Source organism: Phyllostomus hastatus, unplaced genomic scaffold (assembly GCF_019186645.2).
Source record: "Phyllostomus hastatus isolate PE091 unplaced genomic scaffold, TTU_PhHast_1.1 phas_scaffold_1066, whole genome shotgun sequence".
Classification (NCBI taxonomy): Eukaryota; Metazoa; Chordata; class Mammalia; order Chiroptera; family Phyllostomidae; genus Phyllostomus; species Phyllostomus hastatus.
The window spans coordinates 29,546,999-29,565,141 of record NW_025334004.1 but is presented as its reverse complement, the minus strand read 5'-3'; the positions used below and the strand labels follow the sequence as shown (position 1 = coordinate 29,565,141).

General features: G+C 49.7%; 1 protein-coding gene across 1 annotated transcript in view; it reads right to left on the bottom strand.

Annotated features, from left to right (window-relative positions):
- Positions 1 to 4,504: 4,504 nt before the first annotated feature.
- The window catches only part of ACADSB (acyl-CoA dehydrogenase short/branched chain), a 33,254-nt gene continuing 19,615 nt past the window's right edge, over positions 4,505 to 18,143 (bottom strand). The window contains exons 5-11 of the mRNA XM_045853786.1: positions 17,864 to 18,034; positions 16,798 to 16,923; positions 15,561 to 15,653; positions 12,413 to 12,502; positions 10,404 to 10,541; positions 9,664 to 9,763; positions 4,505 to 8,970 (exon numbers count right to left, since the gene is read on the bottom strand). Coding sequence (XP_045709742.1) covers positions 8,900 to 8,970; positions 9,664 to 9,763; positions 10,404 to 10,541; positions 12,413 to 12,502; positions 15,561 to 15,653; positions 16,798 to 16,923; positions 17,864 to 18,034 — 789 coding nt within the window. The 3' untranslated portion in view covers positions 4,505 to 8,899. The remainder of the gene's footprint in view (positions 8,971 to 9,663; positions 9,764 to 10,403; positions 10,542 to 12,412; positions 12,503 to 15,560; positions 15,654 to 16,797; positions 16,924 to 17,863; positions 18,035 to 18,143) is intronic.

The window sequence follows — 18,143 nt, the reverse complement described above, 5'->3', positions numbered from 1 at the left end:
CGCTTTGAATAAAGTTATTTTTAAAAATCCCGTGGGTCACCACGGAGCACACACAAGATCGTAATAGAAATACCGACTACAAAAGGAGAGGCTGGACGACAAAAAAAGCTAGAAAGAGCAAGAAATAGGAAGTCTTCAGAGAGGCGGCCCGTTTAAAATTTTAAAACTCCATCATAATCAAGCGAGCACAAACAGGACATTGCACATTCTTTATTTAATGAAAATTTAATGACCGGCGGAACAATGAAAATCTATATGAAAACCATTCTCATCAAATCCACCACACGAGAAGGCTGAAACCCCCGCGATGTCACCCTCTTTGTTCAAAATGTAATTACTGAGCAAAACAATGGGACCACGGCCGAGCCTGCGGGGGGTCTAGCCCCGGCCCCACCAACATCAGGGGCCTCCTGAGGGCAAGCGCAGAGACGCCTCAGTGGGGGGGGTGTCTGGGGCTCTCCATGACACGTGGCACGCCGAGGTTACCATGGGGTCTTAGAGAGCAGGGCCTCGAACAGAGACGGTAACATTGTAGAGGAACTAGGGTCCAAAGAACGTTAGAAGTTATGGACGGACACAGGGCAATTTCAGCAGGATACAAGAGAAATGAGTGTTGGGAGAAGTAACAGGAAGGCTTAGAAACCACCCAGACAACCCCGAGAGCCCTTTCTTCTGCCGGACAGAGGGAAGGATGAGGGTTTCTTCCAAGAGGCCTTCCTTCCAGATGCCTCTGGAACAGCCTGGCTTTGCCACGATCATGTGCGATTCTGTCCCCTGAGGGCCGGTGGGGAATGTCCTGGAGTTTGATTGGAGTTCGGGGTCTTCTTAGGCTGCATTACTAGTCAGAGGGGATAAAGTAAACTTGCTTTGACATTTGTAGTCTTTCAGAGATTGCCTTGGATTGCTGAGACCCAGTAGAGACTTCAGACCAAAAATTTAGCCAGAATGAGGCAAACATGTGTATATTTAGGGCCAACGAGGTGAGCAATGTGTTAACCCAAAGGTAGTGTGAATGCCCACACCACATGATGACTTCTGAGAACATGACAATAGATGAACAGAGCCTGTGTTTTTTACATATTGTTGAAAAAACAAAACAAAACCCCAGGCGGCTCAGTTGGTTGAAGTGTCATCCCATACACCAAAAGGTTGTGGGTTCAACCCCCCGTTGGGGCACATATGGGAGGAAACCAATCAATGTTTTTCTCTCACACTGAGGTTTCTCTCACTCAAATCAACAAACATATTCTCGGGTGAGGATTAAAAAAATAATCCCACCCGTGTGTGGCAACGGTTTGACTATGGGTCCATTTCAACCTAAGTCCCAAGACTCCTTGCCCTTTGGACAAGAGCTGAAACAAGGTTGTTTCCATCTTAAAATACCCTTTCTTACAACATACATTTAAAACGAGCTTGGCAGCGATCGAAAACCCGCGGAGCTGGGGAGACGGAGTATCCGCACGTGAAGGAACTGAACCTGCACTTCTGGGCTGCAGGTGCTCGTTCTCAGGCAGAGACACCGGGGCAGGGAACGGGAAAAGTGCAATGGCAGGAACTGGATGAACGGCAGAATTTCCACTTAAGGGAAAGGAAACCGGAAGGGAAGAGCCAGCCACAAGGAGGAGGAGCTTTGACTTAAGGAGGCAGAGAGCTCTGGGAAGAAGAGGCCTCTGGAGGGAGCGGAGTAGGCCACCAGTGGAGGGTGGAAAGACAACCTCTGGGAGCACTGTTGAAATCCGCTGACGAAGGGAAGGCCAGGTAAAAACAGGCAGAAGGAGCCAGCGGTGAGGACGCGGGGCTCCCGTGCAGCCGGCGACCACTGTCGGGCCTTTTCAGCCAGTGGCTCGGGAGAGAGGTTTACTTTTCAAGGGTGGGGGAGACTTGGGCACTTTTGTGGATTGAAGGAGAGAGCGCCAGTCGGACTGAATAGGCTACAGGGAAGGTAAGACAGAAGCATGACCCACGTTCTCAGGGGAGGTCTTCTCTCCCTTTTTTTTTCTTTTTGGTGTGACTGACCCACCTTCTCAGTAAGAGTTAGGAGGCAACAATTCAGTTGGGGTTGGCAAATGTTTCCCTGAAGGACCAGATAGTAAATATTTTAGGCTTTGTGGGCAAGAGGCAAAATTGAAGATATTATACACACACTTATATACCATTTTACACGTCAAAAATTATAGTTCCCAGGTCATAACAAACACAGGCAGTGGTCGTAGTGCACCCACCCAATTTAAACTACGGACCTGGGGCCTTCAACTTCAGAACTTTGGAATTGTTTTCCTCCTGGGAATGAGTGTTTTCATCTGTAAGACAGTATTACCTTTGGATACTTCAGGTCAAGTCACGTAAAATCAAATTACAAGACGAGATGAGATGCTAATCCCAAGAGCAGCTCAGGAGCCCTTCCGGGGAAGCCCGGCTTGGCAAAGCCAGACACCCCCCTCCCTGCTCCGGGCAGGGCGGGCATTTACACCTGCCCCGCACTCGTCGCCCTCGGAAGTCAGACCCCCCTCCGGGCCCGTGTCAGGGTCTAGTCTCTCCTGGGGCTGAGAAGGGCTGCCTCCTTGGCTGTGGTTATTCGAGAAAATCAGGAAAATCAGTTAAAGGAAAATGACACACAAAAGTGAAAAATTTCGATAACCTTCCAGGTAGCTTTATTTTCAATCACAGAAGTAGTATTACCTTGAACTGCAATTACACAAGCACCGCTGTATCCCATTATAAAAACGCAAGTGGAAGCCCTGGCTGGCGTAGCTCAGTGGATTGAGCGTGGGCTGCGAACCAAAACATCGCAGGTTCAATTCCCAGTCGGGGCACGTTCCTGCGTTGCAGGCCAGGTCCACAGTGGGGGCCACATGAGGGACAACCACACATGGATGTTTCTTTCTCTCTCTTTCTCCCTCCCTTACCGTCTCTAAAAGTAAATAAAAATATTTATTAAAAAAAAACACAAGTGGGGACAATGCCAGCGACCCCATGGCTACCTCCTGGACCCTGAGTGCCAGCACCACCAGCAGCGCAGTTTGGTGTGGGGACTAGACTTTCTGGGCTCATTCTCAGAATGTATATGCGTGCGTGGACTTACAAAACTGATGGCTTCTTACCGTTCTGCAGAAACGCGTGATTTATAATTTGCGAAACAAGACAACTTGGTGATTTAATGTCAGGACATGGATCTTGTTCTCTTAAACTGCTGCATAGGATCGTATTGTGCATTTCCATGATTTATTTACCCTCCTACTTAGCCACGTCAAATTTTTCACCACTGCGGACGGCGCCGCCCTGAGGTCTGACACGCCCTCCTGTCCATCCTCCCAGGAGCACTGGGCGAGACGGCCCGCAGTCCCACGATTCTTGCTGACAACTTGCACTTTATACCTTTGTTTTCCATGTAGCCAAAGTTCTTTCAAGTCATGGTTAGCTTTTTTACATCCCGTTATATATGTATCACTATGTATAGTGAACATGTAGAATTTTGTTTTTGGTCCTGGCTGGGTGGCACTGTGATTGGGAGTGCCCTAGATGCACCAGAAGGTTCTGGGGGTACCTGTGGGGGGCAAATGATCTATGCTTCCCTCTCTCCCTCTCTCTCTCTCTCTAACATTGATGTTTCTCCTTCTCTCTCCCCTCCTCTCTGAAAAAGCAATGAAAAAATATCCTCTGGTGAGGATAACATTTTTTTTTCCTTTTTGGAGCTTGCAGAAATTTCCTTTGTGGCAAAATTCGAATGACTGTCCATTTGCATTTGAAAAGAAACAAGTTCGGCCTCCATACCATCAAACCGAATTACGAATTACGCTCTCCAAGTCCTCTCAACCTGTTCTTGCTTTTCCTGCTTCATGGACCTGCTGACCCCTAAGTCGATGCCCAAGGCAATGGCTTTGTTGATGTTTTCCAGTATGTTTCCACTCCATTATATTGTCAGGGACAAAAACTTCTTTGCTACTGGACCTTCTTAGTAAACTCTGCCTGTTTTGTTACATCTTCTTGTCTTTTAAAGTTATGTTTCCTCTTAATTCTGTTTTGTTTGATATCAACACGGCTATTCCTGTGCTTTCCTTTTTGTAGTAATTGAATGGTCATTTCAACTTTCTTGTGCTGATTTTTGCTTTTTTAAGGTGTTTTTAACTTTTGGTAGCTAGGATTTAAATTTGCCTTTGTCCTGTCTTAACATCTGTTGTTTTTTTAAAAACAATTTTATTGATTTTATTCTTTAGAGAGCAAGGGAGAAAGAGAGAGAAACATCAGTTGGTTGCCTCTCATATACGCCCAGACCAGGGACCAAACCCACAACTCAGGCATGTGCCCTGACCTGGAATCAAACTGGTGACCTTTTGCTTTGCAAGCTGATGCTCAACCAACTGAGCTACAACAGTCAGGGTGATCTTTTATTTTTAATAGGTGATTTTAACCCATTTATACCTATAAGTACTACTGTGTTTGGCTATATTCCCACCTTATTTTGTTTTCAACTTATTTCTTTAAAAACAACAACAATGAACTTTTGTAAGGTTAGTTTTTTTCCTTTATTACTGTAGCTATCCATACAAATAATTGCAAATCAGGCACCCTGCAGCCACCCACACAGATTGATCACGCTTTGTCATTCTTCCCCCCTCAGCGTAGCTTCTGGGAAACTCCAAGGAAATGGATTTTCGTTTTGTATTTCCCTAGTTCCTCCTTCAGTAGCGCTTTTCTCATCCTCCCATTGCCCCCCATGCACCTCCGCCCCCGACCTTTCTCCCAAAACACACGCACTCCCGCACCTGTTTGTCCCGCAGGCCCTGTTCTCAGCTGGCTTCTCTGCTCAGAAAGATCTGAGACTCCGCCCTGAAGAATCCTTCACCAATCAAGGGCTCGTTGGCAGCAGCATTTCACCGAAAGGCGCCCGAAGATTACCAGACCTCAAAGGCCCATCGGCCAGGCTGCCCGAGTTTGAATCCCATTTCTGTATCTTGTTTAACACCTCCTGCCTCAGTCTTCCTGCCTGTAAAACAGGCTAGTAAGAGCACCTACCGCACAGGGGTGCTGAGCGTTAACGCGTGTCCGGAATACGGAACGATGGCTGGCACATGAGAGTTCGAGAGATGTCAGCACTTACTGGCATCGGTCTAATGGCTCCAAAGAAACACTTTCACCAGGGCTGGCCTCGGTCGTTTCCCACTCAATCTCTGTGTCAGGAGGCACTAGCGCCAGAAAAGGGACCCCTGAGGTGAACACACATTTCCCTAAGGATCTGGCCTTACTCATCTCTGCACGGCAGCCTGGTGCCTGCAGCACCTCGGACCCTTGGCCACAGCGACCTGCTGTCACATGTCACTGAACGACAAAAGGAAAAAGGGACTGATATCTAGATCTCTAAAATAATGTAGGAAACAATGGGGAACAGGTAGGCTGGAGTCTCCTGTGGCGCTGGACTGCAGCGCATCGCCGAGTAGACAGCGCAAGAACAGGGATTTCCCAAAGCAATACTATGACGCAGCGGTCCCCAGCCTTTTCGGCACCGGGACCGCTTTCATCGGGGACCATTTTTCCACAGACGGGGATGGAGGGGAGGGGGCAGTTTCGGGATGATTCGAGTGCATTGCATTCAAGCTCACCTCCTGCCGTGCGGCCCGGTTCCTGACGGGCCCGGGCTGGTCCTGGTCTGCAGCCTGGAGGTTGGGGGCCCCCGGTATAAAGCACCAGCATGGTTACCAGCCGGACACAATCTGTGCCGTGAAGACGTGCTCAGAAAAGGTGACCTCTCCGCTAAAGAGCTGCTTATTTTGCCTTAGGGCAAAATAAAAAGGATCCTCTGATAAAATTTTCTGTAGCACCAACAATTTAGACTTGATCTTCACTATAAAACCTCCGCTCTGAAAACAAACAAGATCGGCTTCCACCACGAGAGAAACTATCAGCACTGTATACGAAGGTGTTCTATCCGTCTTGCAGGAAGATTATTTTCTTACCTCATCTGTATGCATAACAAACAATTCTGCTTAACAGAGTAGCAAGTCTCCAGTGAACTCGGCACTTTATTTTCCATTCGCCACAGAATTCTGATTTTGTAATAACGGATCCAGTCTGACATATGGCGTCGAAACAAACCTTTCACTTTACGAAGGAGCGGCAAAGATACATCAGCAAGGATATAAGTAGTGCATTTAGGAAATACATCATAATCCTAAAGCCAACGGATCTCACACAGTAGCCTTTGCGTTCAACACACCAGCGACACCCGAGGAGAGCTGCGGTCTCTGCCAGGTGATCCATACAGGTAAGCCATAACACTGATGAATGTAACACTTCTGAAACGCTCATTCTTTATCAGCTAAGCCTAAAATAAATCAGGAAGAGGACTGAGATCCACAAGGCTGAGACCCTGGACCTGCTGGGCAGAGAGGATGTTGAAGGGTGGGAAGAACACTGAACCGGGGGCCGGTGCCTCTGGATTGTCGTCTTGTCCTTGTCCCCCGACGGATGACCCCGGGCAAGGGCCCTGGGCCGGGGGCCCTTCATTTTAAAGTGGGGGAGCGGGCTGGACGGTTCCCGCAAGTCTCTCTGGGTATGACTTTCTCTGACACGGGTTCGTGCTCCGGTTGTACAGTGAGATCTCCGACGGACCCCACTGGGCAGCTGGGCTGCGTCCAGTGCCGTCACGTGCGGGCAGGAGGCACTGAGGGGCTTCTGTCCACGGCCGCCCGCGCCCCGGGTTGGCCGGCGATGCTGACGGGCTTCGGGCGGGGAACGAACTTGTCTGCCGCCGGACACAAGGTCAGGACGGGCGGGTTTAAAAACACCAAAATCATGGCTATGAAGCAAAGCCATAATGCAAGTTCTACAGGGAAAATCCGTAACATCTTTGGGAAACGGTAAATGAACACAGTGCTTCACTAACAGAGGAAGCTAGGTACACAGATTGGCCAGAATACACACTTTTCAACCGTTCTTTGCGAACATGCACAAGAAATACACACACAGCCAGAACTCTATCAGCACTGAATGCAAAGTCAAGGTCCATCAGGGGGGTCCAGCCTGCACCGCACGCGGCCCAGGGTGGCTATGAACTCGGTCCTACACAAAACCGTGAATTTACTCAAAATTTTTGGCTTTTTGCTCATCAGTGTGCGTTAGTGTCTGTGTATGTAACGTGTGGCCCAGACTCAGAAAGGCGGGACAGCCCTGGCCACGGAGGCCCCCTGGCGCTGCTCACCGAGCATTCACGGGGCCGACTGTGGCTTCCCACGTTTGCCCCTGTGTTTACGGCCCCACGGGAGCCAGGTGGGATTTGTTTTCACCGATGCTGGCCGCTACGCCATTGCCTGTCAGGTCCACCTTTCCCGTCGTCCCAGGTGCCCCTGCTCCGGAACATGTCATCCGCCCCCTACTGTCCTCGTGGGGCCCCTCTGCCCTTCGTTCGGAGACAGACCGAACGGGTGGGTCTCTATTGTGTTCCTGTTTGAAGCTGAGTGGACGTTCTCTCTTTTGATCCGAAGTCTAAACCTGCCCTTGATTGTTCCTAATATTTTAATGTGATTCCTCTCTCAACTGTATTTACACAATTCTGAACATTTAACGATGATTTGCATTACAGAAATTAATCCGATTCAATAAACATGAATGTGCAAAGCAAAATTACTCTGGAAATCTCGTTTTCCTAATACATGCTACCCTTTCATTTAAGCGCGAAAATGCTTCCCGTTCAGCAGCAGTGGTTATGAGCCTTGAAACATTTCCAGCATCTCCTACCCGGGTCTGCTTTGAGAAAGTATAAAACTCCCGCCTCCCTTCTGAGAGGGTCCCAGGACACGCGCCCTGCAGGGGTCTCTCTTGACTGGGGGTCCCCAGTTTGAAGAAACGGCACCCGCGATATATTTTGCTGACCTTGGCTTTCCTATAATTTGCACTATAGAGCAATCCATTGATGTTGGTTTCTCAAGGTATAAAATTATTTGTATGTGTGTTTTCATATTACTGAATATGCTTTCCAAACTCTGCAGCCCCACCCGTGCTGCTCCTCATTCCTCACGAAGTGCTGATACAGTTCTTCGTGGGGACACGACGTCTCCCCCCGGAGACTCCCTGAGCCGAACCAAACACAGCTCCTGCAGCACGGGTCCCGGCAGAGAGAGCCCAGGAGCTGCGCTTGAGCTGATGGCGTTGAATTTAATACATGGAGAAACCGCGCTGCCGAAAAACGGCGCGTGAGGATGAACATTACAATATTAAACACATTCTGATTACAAACCAAATTATTTAAGCTTTACACTTGAAAGCTAATGCGGAGCCTTGTTTTTAAAATGCTCTGCGGAGACCGTCACGTGTAAAACGCCTCTTTTACACAGGTCCCTCACCACCGTCACACATGACGTTGCCTTATTTTGTAAACGTTTTCTTCACTTATTGGACTGACAGAGTTATACCCTTATTTTTTTTCATCCATTCTCAGGCATTTAGGACTAGAATTTTTAGGCTTTTCTAAATAAAATTTTTATCGGTTTCTACCTCGTACAGCGGCTTGGAATTGAATCTATCTGTCCTGTAGAATTGCCAAGCGTAACAAATATTTCTGACTAATGCCACAAAATAAAGTTTTAATAGGACTATAAAATAGGCAGCCAGGTCTCCAAATGCTGACGGAGTGAGACTTGCGTGTTCCCCGGAGCTGGAAAAACACCTAACTTTCAAAAGGCGCTCTGCAGACGATACGGATGCACTTCTTCCCACATTTTAACAATGCTTTCCTGCGCCAAGGTTAAGCAGACCCGAGAGAGAACATGGAAAAGGTCTCCCCGACGGCCCATGACTAAGGGCTTAAGCAAATTGCTCCAGCGCTCTGGTGGTCGACTCCCCCAAAAGGCACGAGAGTTTGAACCTGTCCACCGGCGGCCCCAGGGAGGGCCCGCCCCCCGGGCGGTCAGTACTGCGCATCGATGAGCTTCGCGATGGTGTTCAGCTGGATGTTTGAAGCTCCTTCGTATATTGTACCTTAAACACAGGGGACAACGAGGAGCGGGCTCCCGGTTAGGCGTGGACATGGGAAAGAGCCCTGCAGGCGCTGCCTCTGCATTTGCTACAAACCGTTCCTGGGGGCGTCACCCCACGTGCCCTGACTGCGCGATCCGACAGAGTAATTGTGCCCGAGAGATGACAATTTTCCATTTGGAAATTAAATTCCGATTCCAGACTCAGCATTAAACAGGCGAAGGCTTTCGCTCCGGAACTATCTGTGCCAAAGCCGGGCTCGCCGTTCGGGGACAGGCGGCTCCCGACCCCGCGGCGTGGCGCCTTCCTCCCCGGGGGCAGAGCACCCAGTGCTCAGGCTGGGGCACTTACCTTCGGAAATTAAAACTTGGGTTTCAAAGAACAGCATTAAGCAAATCCAAAATATTAACATTTTTTAGCAAAAGAAAAATGAATACAGATTTCGGGGTGGTTTGACTAAAAGGCCTGTTGAGACATTTGAAACAACAATTTGATGTTTTTAAAAAATATAAGTCCATTGTTTTGAAGGAAGATGGTGGGGGGGGGGAACCCAGACACAGAAAAGATGTGTATGACACTGTGGGCAGGACACCAGCCTCTGCTCGGGTGCCAGAACCAGCGCCACCACCCAAACACAGCAGCCCAGACACCGGGGAAAGCAAACGAAACGAAACAGGACGGAGAAAATCCATTTACCGATCTTCGCGTCTCGGAAGTATTTTTCCACTGGGTAATCTTTGGTGTAGCCTACGCCGCCCATCCACTCGACACATTTACTCGTGATCAGTCCCGCAACCTGCCAAGAAAGCAAGCAGCCGATCACCTGCCGAAGCCCCACGACTTAGGCGTTACGGACACTCTTGGGGTGCCACGCGGTGGGCAGGTAAAGTGGGGAAGATCCAGCAGTCCGGCGTTGGAAAGGGAGGTGGAGGCAAGGGGTCAGGTTAAATGCGCACGTGAAGCCACGGAACGACTGAACTTGGCACAAACTGCTGAGGGCTGGAAACAGCAGCCCAGGGACTGGTGAAGCCCCCCGGCCCACGCCGGTGCTCAGTACAGGAGGCACATGTGTGACTCGGGCACCGGGAGCGTGGCGTTCCCACTGCCCCTCCCTGGGGTGCTCCCAGGGCGCTCCCGTGCCCCACCGGGGAACCACGCGGGTGACGGGACTCAGACGAGGGCCAGCAGGGGACTGGTGATGACGATGGGCCTTCCACCTGAGGCAGGTGACATGGCTTCCACCTAAGACCCTGTAAGAGCTTCGAGGCCTCCCAGAATCAAAGCACCTTCCTGCGGCAGCTTTGCTTTTCCTTTGCCGCTCCTGTAGGAACGGTGAGGTCCTCGTTATCTTACTTGAAGAGCAAGCGAATGCTCAACCCACGTTTCTGAGTGAAGAGCTGAGTAAATACGTGTCTGAACTTCCGTTTCCTCCTTACCTCTGACGCGTAGTACTTGGCCATAGCTGCCTCCTTGATGAAGGGCTTTCCGGCTTCGACGAGGCGAGCGGCGTTATAGGTCAGCAGCCTGGCGGCCTCCAGCTGGGTGGCCGCGTGGGCCACTTGGTGCTGGAGCCCCTGGGACGCAGAGGGAGGCCCAGGTTAGGGAGCCACGGCTCCTGACATCACAGCTTGGCCCCAGGAGCCTGCCCGGGTGCGGACCACTCTGACCGACTCAAAATACACCCGGAGGACACGCATATGCATTTTGTCAGCACTCTTTAAAACCCCCCATCTGAACTGCACGGTGCTACAGCTACTGTTGAAGAATTTCTCATAGCTCGTGTAATTCTTCGTAACTGTGAAGATTTGAAAATATAAATGAGCTCACGATTAGGGGTAAAAATTTGGTGTGTATGTAATAATTATTTTCAACCCTTTCTATGATCCAGACCGGGGTTAAATGAAATTCCAGCAGAGCAAAAATTTGAACACATTTTTCATTTGCTGGAATTGACAAAATCCCGCTCCTGCACGTGGCCCCTCCCCTCAGGGAGCCCCTCGTCTGGAGCGAAGACACGACCACGGGCAAAGCAGAAACCCAATCACTCGAATGAGAGTAAAGGAGTTAGGGAAAAGCTCTACTAACTCCGACCAAAGCTTCACACGGGTATATAAAACTAGCAATGCTGCTCTGCATGATCATATTTCGAAGAGTTTTCTTCTAATGACCCATACAGGCATCTTCAAAAGCGCCGTGGTCACAGGCACTAGCACGCCGGGCCCTCCTCCCTCCCTCCCGCCACGTCAATGAAAACACGGCTTCCTGTGTGCAAAGGAGGCCCGCAGCCCCCCCTCACAACGGTCCTCATGTTCTGCCCCCTTTCGTTGCAATCCGTGCGGTGGCTGGCTCGGAGAAAGCCCTCGAGCATAATAAAGTGAAGATCAGACCAGAAGCCGTGCCCAAGAGCCTGTAGTTCTGACACGTCACCGCTGTCTGGCCCCGTACAGTGTCCGTGAGCTGCGGTAGACCCTGGCCAGGCCTGGTCCGCTCGCTGTCTCCAGGCCTTGAACGGACTGTGCACGGCCTGAGCTCAGAACCCCTACAGGCGGGCAGCCTGTGTGCGCCTGTGCGATGCCTGTCGTTATTGTCAACCCAAAGGTGAAGCAGCAGGGCAGCGCTGGTGACGCAATAAGCTGGCCTCGGAGCCCAGAGCTGCTTAGAGGGGGATTTTGCAAACATGTATAGTCATTCTTCCGGATTGTGAGGTGGCGTGCTCGAGTAAGCCCGGTGAGCTGACACTCCAGTCCTCTAACCTGGTGACACCGTGGGAGGACAGGAAGACTGCCTATTGCCACCAACTGATCCCCCGATGGCCTGGGGAGCTCGGAGAAGCCAGGCCATTGGGCCAGGCCAGTATTACCCAATGTGCTTGACTTAAGAGCCTTGCTTCTGCGCGCACGGCAGCCAAGTGTACCTTCTAACCAATGGGCGCGCCAGACGGAGTAGGGTCCCCTGAGGACTGATGCGCAACTCTGGCCTGACTCCCAACAACTGTTCATCTCTGGGGCTCGTGTTAAACCCAGGCAATGCGGTAACGCTTTACCCATCTATCTTATTCCAGATCACTGGAGAGAGTAGGCAGTATGATCTTTATCTTGCCGATGAGGCAGTCAGGACCTAGAGAGGCCAAGGGAGCTTGTCCAAGGCCTAAAACTAGTAAAACAGAGCACCAGGACTTGAACCCAGGAAGCCCGACTGTAGACCCCAGGGCCTGGATCTCACGGAGCTGCGAGGAGACAGCTCCAAAGCCCTCACCAGGTATCCCGGATGATGACACAGCTGGGCTCCAGGGGCTGCTGCTCTGCCCTTGAGGAGGTCAAGGTATCCACAAGCACGTGCCCTGAGATCTAGTCCTTCCTCCCTCCCACAGCTTTGTAACACTGCCGTTCATCAACAGGGAGACAGGGGAGTCCAGTCCAGTAGAAAGATGTTAATGATCAGATACCTGAAAGTCAAATAATCTTTTGCCAAACTGTATCCTCTCTTTAGTGTATGGAACGGTGTAGTCAAAACATCCTTGAGCCAATCCCAGCATCTGTTTAAAAAAAAAATCAGAATTTCTTATTTTGTTATAAGTTCATGCTTTTAATTATTCGAGTTATAAATTCCTTTATGCGGGCAAATCGAAGAGTTTGGGGAGGGAAGAACCCGAGATCCCAAGGAGGTGGGGTGTGTGTTAATAACCTTCATCCACCCTTTTGCAGAACCCCACGTCCCAGAACTGGGAGAAAAAGGGTGACTTCCCGTGAAAAGGAGTCTGTCTCACTTCAGCACCGAGGGAACTCCCCAGGGGGGCCGCGCTCACAGAACCAGGTTACTTTTCAGAAAACTCCCCCCTCCCACCCGGATTCTCCAGGCAACAAAGCCAGCCACAGACACCGCTCGGAGCTGGCTTCACAGACGGCACAGGGGCGCCCTGGAGCCCTTCTACGGGTCCAGTGTGGAAGGCCACTTCTCACCCTCCCATCCGCCCGTCCACCTGAGCGGGGTTGGTCAGGCCTTCGGCTGCGAGAGCGTCACGACATAAAGGAGCGGTGTTTCTCAAGCCTGGCTGCAGTCGGAACCGTTTGGGGGAGCACTTCAGGACAGAATGCCCGCGCGGGGGGGGGGGGGGGCGGTCTAACGACGGAGCCCAGACCCAGGGAGGGGAGCGGGTATGGCCTGATCTCACGCGGAGCAGGGGCTGAGAACAACCCGGAGAGAGCCCGTGGGAGAGACAGTAACCTTTGCACGTGAAGAACAGGTCAGAGACAGTAGTCTGTGCACGTGAAGAACAGGTCAGAGACAGTAGTCTGTGCACGTGAAGAACAGGTCAGAGACAGTAGTCTGTGCACGTGAAGAACAGGTCAGAGACAGTAGTCTGTGCACGTGAAGAACAGGTCAGGACGTGCGTGCTGGCAGGCGGAGCTGAACTTCCTCGCTGCTAACCAATTTCCACATCTACTGAACGATGCGAGCTCAGAAATGGTTTCTAAATTTCCACACCAGCTAGCTATTAAATCACTATCTAATTATGTCAAACTACATAGGCTTCAAAAAAAGGGAAAAGGAATCAATAGTTAAAGCTTTGGGGGGAAACGCCCGCACACATCAATATTTCATTAGTATCCGTTCACATTTTCCTTCAGCCTTTTAATGGAAACTTTCTGGAGAACAGGACGTCACGCTGAAAACCAGCGAACAAAAACAAACAAGCGGAACTCCAGAGGAACCGGTTCAAGTGCGGCCCCCTCACTGCACTTTTGGCCGTGAGATGAGGTGACGTCTTTATACCCTCACAACGAAAGTTTATGGTCTGTCCATCATGTCCCTCGCGGACATGGAAATTAAAACGATCAGCTGTCAAGCCAAGTAGGCCTTGCCCCCTCCGTGAAATGTTCTCGCTGCAAATACTGAGGAACTAAGTTCTCTTCGATCCCAGAGATTCGAGGACCGGTGCCTTCAGTTCGCTGTGACACGGGCCTCTGTCACTAAGGCACCCTAGGTACCAACCAAGAAATGATCACCGCCTGGCCGTAACTCCTAATTAGGTCACAAGATGACTTGGAGCAATTAGTAAAATACACAGCCTGGGCTTGTATTTCACCAGCAGAACATCTGTATCATTTGTGTGTCTTAGCACAACGAGAGCCAGTCCCATGCTGCCATATTTGATGAAGCCAAACCACAGGAAAACTGGAAAGAGAAGAGATGTGCCGATTCTCTCCGGCGACGTCCAGTTTTGCGGGGAAGTGCACATTGTAATCTATCTCGTTGGCAAATTAACAGCAGTGAAAAAATCTAGAGCAATACCATCACACTTAACTAATCCAGCAGTTAATATATATGCAGTGTCTTCAAAATCTAAAAGCTCTCCAGTTTTTGAATTCTGGATACTCCCTGATTAAAAGTAAATAAATATATTCTACAAAAATGACAATTTATACTAAAGCCAAAGACGATTCACTTTCTCAATTTAGAAAATAACTGATGTCCCAACGGAAATAGGTAATACGCATTACGAAGAACAAACACGGTAAAATCCTGTGTAGTTCTCATCTCACTTATCTATTTAATTGTGGCTATTTTATTTCAAGCGTCACATCCATATAAGAACTGCCTGATTTTCACATGCAAAACCCTAATCAACAAATACTTCATTATCCGTAGATTAGCGACTTTTACCACATAGTACAGTATTATCATTAATGAAAACAACTTTCTTCCAGAATGAGTTTCATGCTTTGAAAAGTTGATTCTTTTAAAAAGCGGAATTAGCCAGGGGGACACTGGTTAATAAAATTGTATACGGTCAAAGCAGACAACCCTGCAGCAGCACGCCATGTGTGTTCTGCGCTGGGTGTTCGCCACCTCGGGTCAGGTCTCCTTCCCTCACCGTTCTTACCCGCCCCCCTCCCTTCCCCTGTCCGGCCTCCCCACCTCCTCTTCCCTCTGGTTATGACCACACTGTTGACTATGAGCTTTTTTTTCTTAATCTCTTCACCTTTTCCACCCAGCTGCCCGCCACAGCCCCTCTGATAACTATGAGTCTGCGGAAAAGCAGATGTTTGAAAAACACACCATGTGTGCGCCCTGGCCGGGCGGCTCAGCCAGCTGGAGCACCGTCCCACACACCACAACTTTGCGGTTTCGACTCCCGGTCAGGGCAGGTGCCTAGGCTGCGGGTTCGGGCGTGTCTGGAAGGCAACTGATCGATGTTTCTCCCACATCAATGTTTCTCTCTCTCTCTCTCCTTCTCTCCCCCCCGCCCCCTAAAAATCAACAAAACATATCCTCAGGTGAGGATAAAAAAAATTACCGTGTTTATGATATATTTTAGAAGTTCTCAATCCAGGCATTGGATAATACTTTAATGTTCTTACAACAGAAAAACTGCTGCCACTAAGCCACTGTTTGGTTTTCAGGACATTACATAATCAACCCAAACGGAATTTTAAAGGAATCACAGAAGCCCTTCTTTCGCTTCGTGAAAGGAACGGGCGCCCTCTTGTGTTCGCAAGCCTCCCCAGACTCCTGGGTTTTACTGCATTTCCCCCTCCCCACGCGTGCACCGACCCGCTCCGTGGGAGAGTCCGTGGCAAAGCGGGACTGACCTGAGCGGCGATTCCTATCCTGCCCTCGTTAAGGCTCCCGATGGCGTACTTATAGCCATGCCCGACTTGGCCCAGGATGTTGGCTTCTGGAACCTGAAAAAAAAATGCAGTTGTTTCTCAATTTAGTTTCATGAAATTCATTTTGATTGTATATTTTTAAATGCACACACGCTGCCAACCCATGTGATATTACTCCAGCATCTACATCAGCGCCAAGGAAATCGGCGGCTGCGTCTCTGTGTCTCTCAATGAACCATTTCCCACCCAGCTCTTGGAGAGACCCAGGACACTACAGCACCCCCCAGAGCCTGGTGGGCAGCTGCCGAAGGAATGAATGAACCTAGAAAAAGGGAATCCCCTCCAACTCATCGGTGACACGAAAGAGTAACATTGTTCCCAGTTCTTATCTGCATGGTGTGGTATGAGATATATAAAGAATTACAGAAAATATGTAAGTAGTTGGCAAGTATGGACAGTAATCCTTTCTTCTGCTGAGATGAGATTATCCTCAAAAATTAACTGATGGGTTTGTTTACGCATGTGTCCATACAGAGGAAGGGAATGGGGAAAAGATTGCAGTGTTTATTCATAATTTTAAAAAATCTACACTAGAAATAAAAAAAAATACAGCTAGCTTTGTGATATGGACAGTTAGGGGAGAGAACGGGCAGACAAGAGAAAGTAGCCAGAAGGAAGACGGCTGGAGAGGTGGGGGGCCTCAGATGACATCCGCGAAGACAGTCCGCAAGCACGGGCACTCAGCCGCGGGCAGGAAAGATCCGCTTGATAGGAGCGGTAGAGAACGCGGTGCTGCTGGGTCCACTGCCCGCCCGGGAGTCCTGAAGCCTCAGCCTTCCGGCCATGTCTCCTCCTCCTCACCTGCAACAACAGCCTCCACGCTCACCGAGCAACAGCCCCATCTGGTGGCCTTGGCGGTAGTGGACGCCAGGCTTCCTTCCCTGAAGCCGGGTTGGGTTGGGTTTACAAGGATCAAATTTACTGTCACCAGGGCTGATTCTTGGGACTGGCTCCCGAGGCCACGCTGTGGGACCACAGGGCTTCCACTCCCGGCCCGAACTCTCGTGAACAGTAGGTTCGGTCACGCCCTTTTACAAAATCCTCTCCGTTGCACGCTTACTGTTTGGGCGCCTTCCCTGCATGTCTGCGGGACATGAGGTTCCACGCAAACCTTCTTTCACCTCAGTCGACGTTTCCCTGGAAATTCGCAGATACCCACCTTGACGTTTTCAAGCGTGAGCGGGCAGGTGGAAGAAGCTCTGATTCCCAGCTTGTTTTCTGCTCTCCCTACGTGAAAGCCTTCAGTATCCCGGTCGACTATGAAGCAGGTGATGCCTTTATATCCCTGAGAAGAAGGTTTGAAATGTTATTGTCACTTGGGTTGTAGGATCCCTTGTTTCCAAAGAGCTCAAAGTAAACAGAAAACTAAACACCAACTTCAGCAGTACGTCCTCACGGACTCAGAACTGCCACATGTGCGCACGGAACAAGAATGATTAGAGGGCAGGAGATTCAAAAGCAAGAACTTTACTACTGCCTTTACTTTCGCAGAAACCATTAGGGATATTAAACTTATTAAGTTATGCTACAGTATTCTATGATCCCGAGAACTCCATGTTCTATATTTAATTTTATTAAGCACTTTGGAGTTTCAAACTTTAATTCAATTAAATGTTACATCAGAGAAAAAGACCAAAGTTAAAATGCATTTATTTTGCTATATGTCTATTTTCCAACTGAATAAAATAGTCTTAAAACTAAATGTACTAGCTAGGGACTTCAATTTTTCATGATTAAATAGAAAAATTCAAATTCTACAATATTAAAAATTACCATCCCCTGGCTGGCATAGCTCAGTGGATTGAGCACGGGCTGCGAACCAAAGCATCACAGGTTCGATTCCCAGTCAGGGCACATGCCTGGGTTGCAGGCCATGGCCCCCAGCAAACACACATTGACATTTCTCTCTCTCTCTCTCCCTCTCTCCCTTTCTCTCTCCCTTCCCTCTCTAAAAATAATACATAAGTAAAATCTTTAAAAAAACTACCATCCCATGACACATTAGGAATAGTAAAGGGTTCTCCAGGCACAGTGGTTACTTCCACAGCATTTAGGCGGTCAGGAAGTAAGAGGATGAAAAGATGAGAACTGTCTAACATTTTCGGTGCTGAGGAGGAGGAGGAAGTAGAGACGAAGTCCTAAAAAGGAAATGGAAATAGGAAAAACAAGGGCAAAGAGGAGAGACGGGGTGAGGGCAAGAGAAGAGACCTCGAGGGCAAACTCGCCTGGGAAAGGTCTGCGTTCGCCATCACCAGGAACAGGTGCGCGTACTCTGCGTTGGTGATCCACATCTTGGAGCCGTTGATGACGTAATAATCCCCCTTCTTGTCGGCCCTGGTCTTCAGGGCAAACGAGTCGCTGCCCGCGCCAGCCTCTGAGAGGCAGAAACTCCCCACCTACACACGGGAGGAAAAGCACCCCCGGTGAACCACTGTGTTTATGCTCCGTCTGACAGCTACTCACTCGCGGCAAAGTAAACGTGTGTAAATCAGACGTGCAGCTACT